The following is a 17,189-nucleotide window of genomic DNA, read 5'->3' as shown; positions in this document are numbered from 1 at the left end:
ATGGGACTGGGTTGTTAGCCTTGATGTCTTGCAGAGAGATAGGACAGAGGGATGAACGGGAGTGCTAGGGTTTTTTTTTATTATATGTACATGCTAATTGGTAACTGCTTGAATTGGTTAAAAGAATGGACTGTAAAGCCCACAGAAGGCAACAGGAACTGGTCAGAACAAATTTTTAGTGAGCTACCACTGAGTGTATAACTTTGGTTGGATCCAAGAACTACGGCTTCTTCACATGGAGCTTTTATCCTGCGACTGAGATTGCTCACTCATGGAAGTTTGTGGGCCCTTTAGATGAGCCCTGTTTTAAATGTGGAATTTTAGGCTGGTGTAGAGATTGTCCTAGACATCATAGAATAGATAGGGTTGGAAGGGGCCTATAAGGCCGTCGAGTCCAACTCCCCACTCAGTGCAGAAATCCAAGTCAGAGCATCCCTGACAAATGGCTGTCCAGTGTGGGAGAGTCCACCACCTCCCTAGGTAATTGGTTCCATTGTCGTATTGCTCTAACAGTCAGGACGTTTTTCCTGACGTTCAGCCGGAATCTGGCTTCCTGTAACTTGAGGCCACGATTCCGTGTCCTGCACTCTGGGATCATCGAGAAGAGATCCTGGCCTTCCTCTCTGTGACAACCTTTCAAGGACTTGAAGAAGAGCGGTATCATATCTCCCCTCAGTCTCTTCTCTTCTCAAGGCTAAACAGGCCCGGCTCATTCAGTCTCTCCTCATAGGGCTTTATTTCTAGTCCTCTGATCATCTTGGTTGCCCTCCTCTGAACCCTCTCCAGTTTGTCTGCTTCCTTCTTAAAGTGTGGTGCCAGAACTGGACACAGTACTCCAGATGAGGCCTAACCAGTGCTGAGTAGAGGGGAACTAGTACTTCTTGGGATTTGGAAGCTATGCTTCTGTTAATCCAGTCCCAAATAGCATTTGCCTTTTTTACAGCCACATCACTTTGTTGGCTCATATTCAATTTGTGATCTACAACAATTCCAAGATCCTTCTTGCTTGTAGTATTGTTGAGCCATGTATCCCCCATCTTGCAACTGTGCATTTGGTTTCTTTTTCCTAGGTGCAGAACTTGGCATTTATCACTATTAAATGTCATTCTGTTGTTTTCTGCCCAGCACTCCAGCCTATCAAAATCACTTTGAATTTTGTTCCTGTCTTCCAGGATATTAGCTATCCTGCCCAATTTTGTGTCATCTGCAAATGTTATCAGCATTGCCTGCACCTCCTCCTCTAAGTCATTAATGAAAATGTTGAAGAGCACTGGGCCCAGGACTGAGCTCTGCAGTACCCCACTCGTTACTTCTCCCCACTTTGAGAAGATCCCATTGATAAGCACTCTTTGAGTCTGATCCAGTAGCCAATTGTGGATCCACCGGATCATTGTTTCATCCAGTCCACTTTGAGCTAGTTTGCTCATCAGGATATCGTGGGGCACTTTGTCATAAGCTTTGCTGAAGTCAAGGTATATTATGTCTACAGCATTCCCACAGTCCACAAGGGAGGTTACTTGATCAAAACATGAGATTTATTTTATTATTTATTATTGAATTTATTAATCGCCCATGTGGCTGGTCACCCCGCCACTCTGGGCGACATACAACATACAATAAAACAGTTTAAAACAATAAAATTCTACAATAAAAACATTTTCTAAAATACCCTAACCCACCCCAAACGCCTGCCTGAACAACAGCGTTTTTAATGCACGACGGAAGCTCATTAAAGAGGGGGCATGACGGAGTTCCCTAGGGAGGGAGTTCCACAGAGTGGGGGCCACCACAGAAAAGGCCCTCTCCTTCGTCCCCACCAGTCTAGCTGAGATCAGATTTGTCTGGCAGGACTTGTTCTTGACAAATCCATGTTGGCTTCGAGTAATCACTGCATTGTTGTCAAGGTGCTTACAGATGGATTGCTTTACCATCTGCTCCAGAATTTCCCCAGGGATTGATGTCAGACTGACTGATCTGTAGTTCCCAGGTTCCTCTTTTTTGCCCTTTTTGAAGATAGGGACAACATTAGCCCTCCTCCAGTCATCTGGCACTTCCCCCATCCGCCATGATTTCTCAAAGAGAATAGACAGCGGTTCTGAGAGTTCTTTTGCCAGTTCCTTTATTACTCTAGGGTGCAGCTCATCTGGCCCTGGAGAGTTGAACTCATTCAAAGTAATGAGGTGTTCCTTGACCAGATGCCTATGGATCTCAAGCTGCAGTCCTGCCCCTTCAGCCTGTACCTCGCCTTTGCCAGGGGGCTCATAGACCCTCTTTTGGGAGAAGGCTGAGCCAAGGTAGGAACCAAGCACTGCTGCCTTCTCCTAGCATCCTCTAGGCTGCTTCCAGACAGAGGGCTCCCAGCATTACCAGTCAGAAGGCATTGTGCAGCAATTCCATCTTTTTCTTCTTAACAGATTTTCTGTGTTAAGAGAAAAGACAGAAGAGCCCTGGGAGCTGCTAGGAACGTAAAAGATTCAGGGCCCAGCCACAATTACAGTTAATTTTCAATAGTGTGAAAAATGCAAAAATGAGCTCAAGAAAGGCTTAACTAGAGGAGGAAATACTTCCTGTCCAGAAATATCCAATAGCCAGCTTGGTTGAATGGCGTCCATCCAGGGCACGAGGAAACTGTGCACCCTACTTCCAAGTAGGGATGTTGGAGAAATCCACAATGGAACCAAACGAGTTCGGATTTTGATGAATCTGACCAGCATATTTCTCAGCAGACTGGCTCCTTCCCTGTTGGGTAGTTTCCATGGACTTGCAGACCATTTTTCTAACTTTCCAAATTTTGCACAAATGTCGTCATAGAAAAATATGCACAAAATTAAAAATTGGCCAAAAATGCTCATTTTCCTATAAGCTAAAGCATGAAAGTGCACATTTGGGGGGAATTTGCACATTTTTGCACATGCGAATCTGCGCAAACACAGATTTGCATTTGCACAAATTCAGAAACTTAAAAAAATTCCAATTCCTTCAGTGGGCAGACAATGGAATGAAAGGCACCTGATAACCTGTGAAAGACAGATGGAACAGATTTTACACAATCTGCACATCTCCACTTCAGAGTAGTGAGAGTTTTCCGGAGTTCTGGCGCTTACCTAGTGTTCAGTTTCCTTAGAAGGAGGTTACGGGAGACTTAATGGCATTTCTGTGATATCAGGTTTATTTACACATCTATACAGGCTGGGCATAAGATGACAGTTCGCAGTATTACCACTCCAACGGATTCCCATTCCCGGCGAGATATCTAGGGGAACCCATAGTACCGTGAGATTTCCTGCAGAGAGCAAAGTCAGCTCTTTGCCTCCCTTTCAGGCTCAGTTCCTGCTGCACATACAAACATCGCTTGCTCCTTCCCCTTTTCGGGGGGGGGGGAAGACAGATGAGCCATCTTCGCCCCTCACCTAGGCCTTCTTGAGCCATCTTTGCCCCTGTTGGAACACATCACCAGGACGTTACCAGCTGTCTTTTGTCAGGTGCCCAGAAGGCCCACCTCAGAGCATCCGCACCGATTGCTCCACAGCCATCTTAGAGTCAAGAATCAGAGCTGGGAGGGGTCCTGAATTGCCCTCCAATCCAAGGCACTGGGTTGTAAGTGACCCCTCCAAAGTCATTCAGACAACCCTTAAACACCAACCTTAATTCCATTTCCAGCGAATTATGGAAAAGCAATGCCTTAGAAGTGCTAAACTGCTTAAAGCTGCAAGCCCGTAGGCACCTACTTGGGATTAAGCTCCATTAAACTAAATGGGGCTTACTTCTGAGTAGTCACATATAGCATTGCACTTTTAGTGTGAAAGAAACCATAATCAAGGCTGCAATCCTGTCCTACCTGGGACTCAGGGGACTTACATCTACTGGGACATGCCAGGGGTTGCAGTGTAAATTACAGGGTTCACTGCCAGCAGATGTGCTGACAGCCACTATCAACAACTAATGTTCAGGATAGCTAAACAGAACCTCCATGTTCAAAAGCAGCATGCTGCAGTACTGCTGCTGAGAAGGGGAGAGAACAGTGGAGAAAGGCTTATTGCCGTCATGCCCTGCTTATGCTCCCCAGAAGCATCTGGTCGGCCAGTGTGGGAATCAAGATGTGGGACTACATGGGCCTTTGGCCCAACCCCCAAATTCTCTGCACATGATTACAGGCAGCTCAGTAGCTATGTATGAAATCTCAGACAAACCTTCTGCTTTTGCTGCCTGCTGGAGACTGCACAAATGCACAACTATGCACCTTTGCTTTGAACTGGCCCCTGTAGCTGTGCCCTTAAGATGTACATTGGCAGGTGATAATGTTTACCTCCATGCCGACCTGAAGCTGTGTTTACAAAACACATGAACAGGCCAGGACATTTTTTCAGGCCAGCAGGTAACCCTGCATGGTTTATATTTTGAGAACACCTTAATCTAATAGTACTTATTGTTTATGTAGCAGTTCACATACATTATCTCAGCAATACTTACAAGAACTACCTGTGAAGTAGGTCAGGATTATTATCCTCATATTGTAGATGGGTGCTGGTGGAACCCAGGCTACCATGCCACAATCATGAAAATGCATTATTATTCAAATCATCCGAGAATTACCATCTTTTATAGTCACCTAATTCAGTGGGACAGCAAAAAGGATATCCTTGGATGCCTACTCAAAATGGAAAAAGAAGGAGTGCATAAACATGTCCATTTGGCTTCACTTCCAAATAGCCACTGGCATATGACTCATTTGCAACTGTCTTTCGCAATTCTTTGCTTAAGGCTAATGTCTTCAGTACAGGATACATTTATCAACAGCTACAAGTTAACTCCTGTCTCTGGTTGATAACATTTGACTGAGGAAATGTTGTCCTTCCAGAAATAAGGGATCCGTTGCCATCTTAAACAGGAAGTTAACTCACTGCATCAAGCAAGCTGAGTGTCAGTGCCTTAGGCTGAAGTGTGGAAACAGAACAACGGGTGTTTAAACCAAAGACATTGGCACAATTAGAGTATGCAGCTGCCAGAGGCCTGAAGTATCCATGAAGCTGAGCCTTGAATCCAGAGCAATCTCTGATCCACCCTCCCTCGCGCTCTTCTGGCACTCTAGACACCAGCATGGCAAGTAGATTAATGCAGAATGGACATGTCTTTGGGTCTCAGTGTGTCAACTGAGTTTAGTGTCTTTTTATTCCAGTTAAAAACTCCACATAAAGTTGGATCCAGCGATCCACCCACAGAATGGGCAGGCAGAAACTGACCTTCCCACCCCTTCCTTTCCCCACCAACCTCAGGAAGTCAATGCTCTGCAGTGCAAGAGTAACGTATGCCCCCAATTTCAAAACAGCAAGTGTCTCACAGCTATTAGACATTTGGGAAATAACGGTATAAAATTTCCTAGGAACAGGGTGAATTCATTTAAATACCTCCAAGAATTCAATGTAAGAATAGAAGTTGACTGGGTCCCCAGCACCATGACTCATATTTACTTCATTTATATATATGCTTTTTTCTGTATTTAATGATGGCTCTGTAAGAAACCAAGACAAGAAGCAGCCCTAACTGGCATGTAATTAGCGTAATTACCTTAAATTCTTTCAATATAGTGACACAGTCTCATCCAATCTACCTAGGGCGCCCAATATTATTCAATCACTTCAGCTACAACCGTCAGTGATGAAGCCCAGGCAACGTTTGACCAAATGATCAGGAAAAAGAAATGACCTGGCTTCCTCGTATGCTTTTAACAGAAATGTAAAATGCAAAAACCAGCTGGTGACGCTTTTCATAACATGGAGATGAACGTGCTCACCTACTCGCATCTGCCTATCGAACTACTGTTAAAGCAGAGGCGCAAAACTCGCAGCCCCTGGCTGCTCATGTGCAAACCACGGGAGTGTGGGGGAGCCCCACCTACTTTCCCCCCTGGGTTTGCTGGTGCGGCGGCGGAGTCTTTGTTCTTTCCCTCAATGACCCTGAAGCAGCCAGGATTATGGCTTTCCCAGCACAAATGGTGGTGGGGAAGCAGCAAACCCAACTGGGGTTGCTGGGGCAGGGGGAGGCTTCAGCCTCCTCCCTCCCCCGGTGACCCCAAAGCAGCCTGAGTCTCCAACTCTGCGGTCCTGAGCAGGATTGCTGGGACGGGGGCGAGATGTGTCTGTACACACATTCCCCAAGCCATCACCGCACGCAGCCCTCAAAGCGAAGGTTGTGTTAAAGGCATTTAACCTTGCACCTCCATTGTTTCTTTATTCTCAACACTGATAATTCATGTCCGTATTCTCAGTATATACTGAATACCTTGCTCAGTAGTTTCTACCCAATCCCACCTTTCCCCCATGTCTTTAGGTCGCCATTGTCAACTTAAGTTTCAGTTTAATGATTGTTGTTGTTGTTGTTCAGTCGTTCAGACATGTCCGGCTCTTCGTGACCCCATGGACCATAGCACGCCAGGCCTTCCTGTCCTCTGCTCTCTCCCGGAGCGTGCTCAAGTTCATAGTTTAATGATTACCTGAATAATAGGGTTTTGTGATTAAGGGAGCAATCCTATCAGGATAGGTAGCTCCCTCTGAACTTGGAGGCGACTGCCTATCCAGTGCAGGGTGGGCAGAGCATGGAGGGGATCTTCTCCTCCATGCTCCGGCCACCCTGCATTCATGGCTAGATGGCCGATTTCATCTGCAGGACCTCGAAGCAGGGTGGAGGCAGGCCGGACAATGCAAAGGAAGTGCCGTACCAGCACTTCGGCACTCTCTGACCCTCCCTGCCCCTGGAATGCCCCTTTTGCCCCGCTCTCCGCTGCTCTTCTGAGCATGGAGCCCAGAGAAGATGTGTGCCGCCTACAAGGTGATGGGGGAGAGGGCAGGGAGGTGGTTCTCCATGAACTGACCTTGCAGCATGGGCTCCAAGGTCGGGTCCCCCAAATCGAACAATCCTATGGCCATTGAGCCGCTGCCTAGTGGCTGCAGGACTGCACCCTAAATTTAGATATATGTGACTGGGATTCCAATCACAGCTCAGCCATGGACTCCACTGTATGATCTTGCTAAAATTATCCTTAGCTTCACATTTCTTATTATTGGAATAAATACTTGAACAATAGTCAGTAGTGTGTTGAAAACAAGGAGTCTCCTTGTTTCCAAGCAGAGGGTTTTTTAAAAAAAAAAGCACCTTTGCAGGAGCAATATAAACAAAGATGCTGGATTGCATGTTACCTTTTTATTTTCCATATTATTTTTATCCAGTCTTTTATCCAGCCCGAGATAGGTCTTCCAGCCACAAAGGAGGAGAGGGCACCTGTCCCTTGAATGGCTGAGGAGAAGAAAGGCATTTTAGCCTTTCTTGCTGAAATTTCTTCATTTACAAAACTATTAAAAATTACAGGATCTTGCCCTACTTTTTATTTGGTCACCATAGACTGAGGGGAGAGAGTACATCCTTGCATGCATGAGAAAGAGAGAGAGAAATGTGAGCATCACACTTTCAACAGGTTGCGTATTCCTGCCATGACCCTGGAAACTGTCTGGACACCGTGTCTATGCAGATCTGAATGAGAGCATGCTGGATGAACAGCTCTCTGTACTCAGAGCTACAAACGCAGAAATACAGCATGCAGTCCTGACATGAGAAGGGACATCTTTAGTTGAATTTTCAAACCATACATGGAGTCACAACAACCTTGAGAATCTTAGTTACCTATCAGAGTCTAAGAGAAATGTGGCTGTATTAAGAACAATAAAGTAGATGCAAAACAAAGGACTAGATTTGGTTTATTGACTGATGTTTCACTGCTTCTTTCCTCAGCAGGCAATAATAATAAAATCAATAATAGTAATGATAATAATGATAACAATAACGATGACAGAGCTAGTCCTCTGGTATGTAATGTTACTTTCTTCATATATTCAGGTGCTTAACTTCAAAGCATCTATCCCCTTTTCTGTTTATCTCCAAGAGAAGGTTAGCAACAATAATGTCATCTTCTTTTCTCCCCCCTCCCTTTTTTCTCTGAGGAAGTGGAGTCAGTTCTTCCTCTGTTCAGAAAAATCTGAAAGGATAAAGATAAGAAAGCCAGGATGATCTGGTGAAGGTGTTGTCTGGGATGGGGACTAAAACCCACACAATAAAACTCTTGGGGCCATAACGGAGCTGCGTCTGTTATTTCCAAAGTGACGCTAGTTGCTCTCAGTGTCCTCTCTGAGACATATACAGATATTTATCAGTACAGAACCCCCACCTCCCGCTCATTATTCTGCTTAGCTATTACCCACAGGCCAGCATGGTAAGGGAGCCATCCTGAGTGGGAATTGGTCATCCAGAACAGTGATTCCAAACCCGACTGAGGCCCACCAGCGGGGTCATGGGAAGCTTGTTGGTGGGAGAACCAGCATAGTACAGTGTGATCAGCATTGCTAGATGGCTGTGTGGGAGTTAACTCCCACAACAGAGAAAATGGTGCCATGCCTCTCCTACGTGACAAACAAAAAGAGTGTCAAAGGCCGAAACCAAAAGGGCTGTCTTTTAAGGCTTATAACTTATGCAGTTCTTTTCTATCGTCACTAACCCTTATATTGACACTCTCAGTTGGCCATGACCGCTACATTTACTTTCGTAAACCCTCTTGACATTTTCCAAAGCAGATGAAGAAAAACCAACGCAGGAGGTTGAGAGGGATGTGGATGGTCCTAAGCCAAAGCAAATGGCTCCTGCTGCAATTCTCAAGGACTGGCCTGCTTCACCATTCACTTTGCAATAAGCCCTGAATTCAGTGGCACAGGACTAATCTCAAGTCTCTATATGGAGCAACATATTGTTATAGATTGTGAGTTGGGCTGGATGACCTCTAGGGTCCCATCCAACCCAATGAGATCTGCTACACTGGTGAAACCAGTAGGACTGCTGGAGATGACCTTATTGGCTCTGGGAAGTATCTCCTTTGTTACAGATCGTGCAGGCAAATTGGCCACAATGAGCTAGTCTGCACAGAAGCCACCAGGGGTGAATTTCCCAGCAGGGCTTCTTGTTGTGGTGCCAGCCGCCATTTTTAAAAATTAGCCACAGCAGGGGCACACTGCAGCTTGTTGTTATGTGTGAACCCAGTCAGGGTGAGTTGCTGGGGTCATAAACAAGCCATCCACAACCCTAAAACAGGCCATGGGTTCTGGGTGGCTTGTTAACCACCCTAACAACCCAGGCCTAACAACCCACTCTACCCACACCTTGTAATGACCAGGCGTGATGTGCTCTGCCATGGCTTGAATGTTTAAAATGTAAAATGGCAAGCCCCACAGGAAAATTCACTCACAGTGGCTTGCCGTTACGTGTGAACCAAGTCAATGACTAGGGACTGAGGAAAGTTTGTTCTGGAAAGGGGGATGCCTTTAAATTCAGATGGAGACTGAGAAAGAGACACAGGGAGGTGAACTGCTCTCTGCAAGAAACTCGTGGTGCTGGCTGTCTCCCTGAAGGACTCATATGGGATCTTGAGGGTCCACTGGGTTGTTTAAGGCTGTACCTACAGCTGTGCACAAACTGTACATTTATAAATAATCGGAAGCATCACAAAATGCCAGTAAGCCTCCAGAGATCTCATACCAAAGGAAACTGAACCCAGTAAGTGCTGCACCTTGACAATTCTGTTTCCCCAACAACAGTAGTGTCAAACTGGAGGGCGGTGGGTGGGGGAGACGAGGGCTTCACACAGGAAATGCCAGCTCATGGGGGGGCAGTTTGGAGCGATTGCGGCTCACTTAGTACCACCGTTTCTATGCTGCTCACAACTAACCGCAACTCACACAGATCTGGGGGTGGGGGAGTGGGGAGGTGCCAGCACAGCCCCGTGTGGATTACATGCGTCAAGTGCCCATATTCAGCAAGCCCGTCAGCATGGATTTCAGGAACCTCACCGAAGGAATTCCGGAATGATGGAGGTTCCATCCAACTAAGCCTTTCACACAGAACCCGACAGCCAGCGGGGAAAGCCACGCCAAAGCCAGCAGCAACAGCAGGAGTATCTGAGTCGCTTTCTGGGAGGCCCCCGCTGCACCACTTTGGGCCATGACCAATCACTCACCACCACCATTTCCTTCATCTTTCAGGAGATCGTCTGCATCCGATGTCTCCTCAAGTGGGGCCTGGTGTTCTGCTTGAGACTGGTGGTCAGAGTTTGGGTCTGGATCCACTGGTGCCATCTGCCTGGCAGAGAGGAACACAGCAGACCCTGGCGCTGCTGCTTTGGGCCCCTGAGGCAGACAAGAACTAGGCGGCACGCTCTGGTTCTGCGCGTATTGTCCCTGCTCGGCAGAGTGACGTCCTCCCCCTGAGCTGGAAAATGACGTCTCTGAGCAAAGCTGATTGGCAAATGGAACGCCTGGTATATAAAGTTCACTCCAGGGCACAGCCTGAAACGCAGGGACGTAGCCTAAGTGAGAACCAGGAGCAAAGGAGGGGGAGGGGGAGGAGACAACAGCAAATGATCACTTTACATGAAAATCAGAGTGACGGAAGCGAAGAGTTTTACCAGGAACAGCTGATTATGTTGCATGGTATATCTCTGAATAAGACGGAGCATGGGCCAAAAAAGGTCCCATACCTGAAAAAGCCAAGGCAGCCACATTATTTATTTATTATACATTTTTTCTATCCCCCTTCAATCATATTCCCCAGGGAGTTTGCAAAAAAAAAAAAAAATTAAAATGTAAATACTGAAAAATAAGGTAAAGCCATAAAATCCTAAAGTAGCATACAATAGTCATCAGGACTAAAATGGTATATAAAAGCTTGAGAAAATAAAAAAGGCCTTTGCCTGGCACAGAAAGCACAATAAAGAAAGTGCCAAGCAAATATCTTTGACAACAACTGAGGACAGTTCCACAACTGGGGCTCCACCACTGAGAAGGCCCTTTCTCTGGAACCCACCTGCCTTACCTCAGATGGCGGGGGCACCAGCAGGAAGCTCTCCATTGATGTTCTTCATAGACGGGTGGGTACATATGAAGACAGGCCACACCCTGGTCCCAAGCCATGGTTATGGTGTATTATTTTATTTACTTACTGAATCTATATACCGCTCTATCTATATACGAGATTCCCAAGCAGTGAACAATAAAAGAAAGGGAAAAATCAAAATACAGAATGAAAATATTTAAAATCAGACATCCATCATAGATTATCTCCTCCCAACACCCAGGACAAACAAGGAAGACGTGACCAGGCTGTCTGCTGGCCCTGGCCTCCGTGGCTCCTCCCAGCCAGTTCTTTTGTAGCCAAACTTTTAATACAGAGAAGCCATTTGATGAGCCAGTGGTGTCAAACTAAGATAGTAGAAAAAACTAGAAGGAAAGGATAATATACCCCGTGCCTTAAAAGCCAGCACACCACTGTGGGATGTATCGGATGTCAGTGGCTATAATGCCCAGCCTGCTACAGGGAACGGCATGGATCTCTCCCATGCACCGAACCGGAATGGAACATCACGGTGAGCGCCCAACTTTCCATTCCCATCCAGTGCGAAGGAGACATCCATCATGGGATGCGCAAGAGCCATCACTCCCACAGGCTGGCCGAACCGGAGTGTGAGGAAGAACCTGCTGTAAAACTCCAAAGGCTGCTTCAGCGGAAGCGTATCTGTCTAGTTTGCCCTTAGTGCCTAATGACGTCTGCTGTGAAGACCAAGTTGCTGCCCTGCAAATTTCGGCCAACAGAGCATTAGCGGGAAAGGCCAGTGACATAGCAGCAGCCCTGGTGGAATGTGCTGTTCCACGTGCAGGCTTAGTTTTTTAATCTCATATGCTGCGAAGATGCGGGCCTGGAGCCACCTAGCATGAGGCCCTGTTCCCTAGTGCAGAAGAGTGGAAAAGATGGACAAAGAATCAGAACTTCTGGGCTCTTCGGTTCTCTTAAGGTAAATTTTGATTGACCCTCTAACATCCAGGGTGTGTCAAACCCTCTCAGACGGGTGGGAGGGGTTGGGACAGAAGGAGGGAAGAATGAATTCCTGCGATCTGTGAAAAAGTGTGTTAAATGTAGGAAGGGTCCAGATGAAGTGTGTCAGAGTCCTTACTGAATGAGCAGAGGTGGTCTCTCATGGAGAGCACAGCTAGCTGAGAAATCCTCCTGGCTGTTATAGTGACCAGAAACAGTACCTTAAGAGAGAAGAAATTAGCCAGACAGTCCTCAGAGGCTTGAATTGAAACTTCATAAGCACTGAGAGTACCATATGCAGGTTCCATGTTGGGAAATATATAACTGGAGAGCATATCAGTGCTACTCCCTGACAAAGCGCTGGAGATGAGGATGGGGACTGAGTGGCCAGTCACCTAGTTTGGAGAGGGCTGAGGAAAGAGCCATAGCTTGTCTATGGAGCATGCTAGCTTTTAATCCCATCTAAACCTGTCTGGAAGAGGAAAAGCTGCTCTTTAATTCCTGACGTTTTGTGGTTTTGATGCTTCCTTCTGCACCAATGAAGAGAAGTCGTCCAAGCTGTCTCATATATCCAGTTGGTTGATGGTCTCCTGGAAGACTGGAGAGAACCACAGCCTCCTGAGTCAGAAGGGTGCTATGAGAACTACAGTTGCTCATTCCACCTTGATTTTTCTGAGTACTCTGGCCAGGAACAGGATTGGGGAAAATGCAGAGTCTGCAGCTGGGCCAGGGAGCGCAGCTATGACCCACACTGTCATGGTTAGATGTCTGGAAAAGAAGCATGGTAGCTGGGGGTTGGGGTGAGAAGATCCACCTGAAATGGGCTGAAGCCCTGGCACCGGTCCTGAAATACTGCTAGATACAGACTCCACCCACAGGGCTGAGGCACAGACGGCTCAGGTGGTCAGCTGCTGTACTGAGGGTCCCGAATATGCTGTGCTATGACGGACAGAATGTCGCGCCCTGCCCCGAGGAGGGGGAAGAGGACTCAGTGTTGTTCCTCCTTGATGATTCATGTGCGCCACGGCCATAGTGCAGTCTGTTCTAAGAAGTGGGCACAGCTTACGTTTTGAGCAAAGTGCTTTATTGCAGCCAGTTTTACCGCTAGGGGCCAGAGACCCTGGATGCGATGGCCCTGACAATGAGTCCCCCATCCTCCTAGGCCGGTGCCCATCTTCACAATGATGCAAGGAGGCTCCCGAGAGGTTCTGTGGTGCTCTCCACCAGTGAAGGGAAAATTTAGACTGAATGGAGTAGTGTGACTCTGAAGCGATCTCAGCTTGAAAAGGTAGGAGCAGCCATTGAAGGGGCCTGGAATGTAGTCTGGCCCAGGGCAGGATTCCTAGATAAGAAATCCTAAGTCCCAGTGCTTGCGCTAGAGATGTAAGATCTACTGAGTGTAACTGAAGCGAGGCCCTGGTCACTTGACGAGCTTTGAGATACTGTCTGGAGCTAAGGATATTATTCCCTTGGATGTGTCTAAAATGTCTCCCAGGTGAATTAATATTTGGGATGGCCAGAGATGTCTGTTTCTGGGATTTATTAAGAACCCATGTTCCTGGAGGCAAGACCGTGTGGTCTGCAGCTCTGAACAACCCTTGACCAGTGATGGGACCTCAGGAGGAGGCTGTCCAGGTAAGGTTAAATATTGTCGGCCTTGAGTCTGCGATGAGCCACAAGCACCAGCCTGAGTTCTCAGAACTCTTGCCCTGTATTGACAATGGAGCCCCAGACGGGAGAAATGGAAGACTCTCCGATGAAATGTGGCAGTGGCAACGTGAAGATACCCCCTGGGAGGTAAGGAAGAAACCAGTTTCTAGAGTGGAGTGAAACTAGAAAATATCCCTGTTGAGTATTACTGGGAGTCCAAGTGTCCAGCGCCATCTGCTCCCACAGGTGGAGGAAGTGTGGAAGTCCTCCTCCACACGTGCAGGAAGAGAGTCAGAACTGCTGGCGTGCAGTGCTGGGGGAGGAGTTCTGCTTGAGGAAGAGGACCGTGGCCTGGCTTGGAACCTAGTTCAGGACCAGGTGGGCTTTGAGAACCTACAGTTACATGGTTGAAAGGAAGAGTTAAATGGCAACCTGAAGGGATGAAAGGAAGAATGGGCTTTATTGGGAAATGTCCTGTCATCGTTATTGGAAGACAAAGCCACTGCCTTCTTTTTTATTCGTTGTTTCCCCCAAGTTGTCCTTGAGTGCTCCCCCCGCAAAACGGTGGGGTCCTACAAACTGAACAGTGGCCAAGTATCCCTTGGAAATAAGCATCCACATTCCAGTACTTTAACCACAGCAATCGCCTTGTCGCTGTGGTTGCCGCAGTGGAATGTGCCACATAAATCAATGGACTCCTGTGTAGCATTGGCCATAAATAAGTATGTCTTGTATAATGTAGATGGTGATGTGCAAGCCCACCCCCGTCTGGGTTCTCCGGGCACCCACCCAGCCCCTGCCACTGCTTGCCAGTCCCTGGACCAAGCTCAAGCCCCTCCAGCACTCGCTGAGCAGCCTGCACCCACCCCAGTGGCCTCATCAAGCTTCGCAGTCACCATTTTTTGAAAAATAAAATGGCAATCGCAAAATGCACATATTTGCGTACGTGCAAAAATTTGCATTTTTGCGAATGCACATATTTGCGTATGCGCAAAATGCACATTTTGCAAAATGCGCATTTTCGCACATGCACAAAGATGCACATTCAGAAAGATGCGCATTTCCACGCATATGCGAATATGCATATTTTTGCAATTGGCATTTTAGTTCTCAAAAAATGGCGACCATGAAGCTCGACAAGACCGCCGGGGTGAGTGTAAGCTGAGAGCATGCAAGGGGCGAGCAGGGGCAGGGGCTCGGCGAGCGGGGCTCGGGCAGGGGTAGTTCTGCCAGATTCTGGGACTGAATCGGATTATTCATGATATCCTCTGCCCACAGAAGAGTAGCTCAAGAGAAAAAGGATGCTCTAGAGGAAGTTCTAAGAGCCAAGGCAGTGGCCCTATGAGCCTCCTTTAATGCTGCCTCAATACATTTCTCACCAGTCTTTCAAGAGAGCATAACTCTCCTTAAGAGGCTGCTACAGGCGCATCAACAAAGGGGGGCCAAAGTTCTTCCACAACCTTTTGTGGTATTTAATAATACCTTTGTGGTAGGTGAGAGGTCTCCCTACCATGGAGGGGCATTCCATTCCACCTTAAAGAGCTTTTCAAAGGATGAAGGCTAAGACACCTCACAGGTAGCTGGCTTTGATTCTGGAAGGGGGCTTGACTGATTCCTGAGTAGAAGAATGAATACCCAGGGAAGCTATAGCTCTGGAGAGATTAGACAGAAAACACTCATTATTAAACAATCTTACATTGGACAGTTCCTCAACTAGACCAGGGTCAGACCATTCATTCTCTTCCCATACAGCCTCCTATACCAAAATAGGAAAGGCATAGTCAGATAACGGATCAGGTAAATCATCCATTTTCTTATGGTGTTTCCTCTTAGTAGAAAGGCATGAGCCTGAAGATGAATCTGCAGAGGAATGTACAGCTGTGGGTAGTCTGGCTTTCTTAGACGTTTTGAATATTTGGAAGCTATCATCCCTTTTTGCTTTTTCTTGGGTTGCAGTGGGGGAGGATTAAGAGCGGGAAAAAGAAGCTCTTTCCCTGTGTTTTTTTTTTATGCCCCCTTCTGTGGTCTGGAAAGGTGAACCTGTTCCAGCCTAATAGTCTGCTATATAGGGAGGGATCCTGATGTCCGGTGGGGGTTCAATTGCCTACCTGTTTGTCTTAGCGATGATGTCTGGGCATCAGGAAGGGTCTGCAGGTCTGTTCCAATTCCTCTGCCTAGGCCCGCTGCATACATGGATGAATAAGAGCAGGAACGGCAGACTGGGGATGCCAAGAGTGGCTCTTGGTGGGAAACAGGGGGGTAAGGGCCCCCCAAATGCCTATGTGCCCCAGCAAAGTCCTCAAGGTCAATGTCCGCATTGGTGTCAGATAATGGAGGAACCATGGAGAGGAGATGCAATCCCATGTCTTCCAGTTCTGGTGAAGAACCACTCCTATTGGTCTCCCATTAGTGCATTGCACAAGGGTGTGTTGTTGAAATGGTGGCAGAGCGTGGGCAGTGGCCAGGCCTGCCCGCAGCTGGCTCACTGAAAGACTTCTTGTACTCTGCAAGAAGGGTGGCCAACAACCTGTCTACTCTGCAAGAAGGGTGGCTGGGGCCTGGCGAGTGGCAGATTGATTCTGGATGACTCTGATGTGAGTTACCCACTGATCTTTTTCCTTTTCAGATTTAGACTCTTCTTGTTCGTTGGTGCCATCTTGTGGTGAAAATCCAGAAGAGTCAGGAGAAACAGAAAAGGAAAGCCTTTTCTTTTTCTGAAAAAGAGAGGAGGGGGAAAAACTGTTCAAAGGAGAGAAAAGACTCAGGAATTCCAGAGGGTAAGACAAGAAAGAGAGATAAATGAGTAATGAGGCCTAAAAAGAGAGTTGTGAAAGACAGCAAAGCACAAACTCTGCCCCGGGCAAAGGCAAGGTGCAAACTGGTTGGGAGGAGCTACAGAGGTCAGGATGAAGGCGAGACGCCTGGTCATGTGTTCCTGGGCAGGGAGAGGAGATAGCCCATGATGGATGTCTCCTTTGAGAATTAGAGATTTAACAGGGCCACACTCCCCCTGTGCCTCTCTTGATAAAGGTCATCCATCAGGACGGCAAAGGCTGATTCAGTCCTGTAACCAGGCCAAAACCGAGATTGAAATGGGTCTTGATAATCAGTATCCTCCAAGAGTGCCCGCAGTTATCTCACCATGGTTCTCCCCACAAGAAATGGGTATTTACAACTGGGTGGTAGCTGCCAAATGCTATTGAGTGCAGAGTGGGTTTCTTCATGAGTTCAGGAAGCTGCACTACTGCTCCCTTAAGGGCAGTAGGAATGATCCCTTCACATGGAGTTGCATTTACCACTCCCTGGACCCACCCAGTCATACCCCCTCCACTAGCTCTTATTAGCCTGGAAGGGCAAGGATGGAGAAGGCACGTGGTCGGTCACATTGCTGCAAGCACCTTGTCCACATCATCAAGCCACAACAACTGAAACTGATCGCGCAAAATTGGACAGATGGTGGTATCAGACACCTTAACTGGAGCTGTGTTAACAACAGTATCAAGTTTGCCATGGAGACAAATGAGTTTCTCCTCAAACTGTGATGAAAAAAGGTTACAGTGGGTCCTTCAGTGGTCCAAGGCTTCATTCACTGGAGAGTGTTAACAGCCCCCAAACCCTGAAAGAGCTCTCCTGGATGG

The 17,189-nt window shown here is 47.3% G+C and overlaps 1 protein-coding gene across 1 annotated transcript in view; it reads right to left on the bottom strand.

The window, feature by feature from the left end:
* Nucleotides 1-7,720: 7,720 nt before the first annotated feature.
* Nucleotides 7,721-17,189, bottom strand: part of NOBOX (NOBOX oogenesis homeobox) — a 38,389-nt gene continuing 28,920 nt past the window's right edge. The window contains exons 8-9 of the mRNA XM_084811393.1: nt 10,052-10,399; nt 7,721-8,026 (exon numbers count right to left, since the gene is read on the bottom strand). Coding sequence (XP_084667519.1) covers nt 8,001-8,026; nt 10,052-10,399 — 374 coding nt within the window. The 3' untranslated portion in view covers nt 7,721-8,000. The remainder of the gene's footprint in view (nt 8,027-10,051; nt 10,400-17,189) is intronic.

Source organism: Heloderma suspectum, chromosome 7, assembly GCF_057233095.1.
Source record: "Heloderma suspectum isolate Gila_16-S chromosome 7, 16-S_ref, whole genome shotgun sequence".
Lineage (NCBI taxonomy): Eukaryota > Metazoa > Chordata > Lepidosauria > Squamata > Helodermatidae > Heloderma > Heloderma suspectum.
The sequence above is the reverse complement of the archived record's forward strand: the minus strand, read 5'-3'. Positions and strand labels throughout refer to the sequence as shown.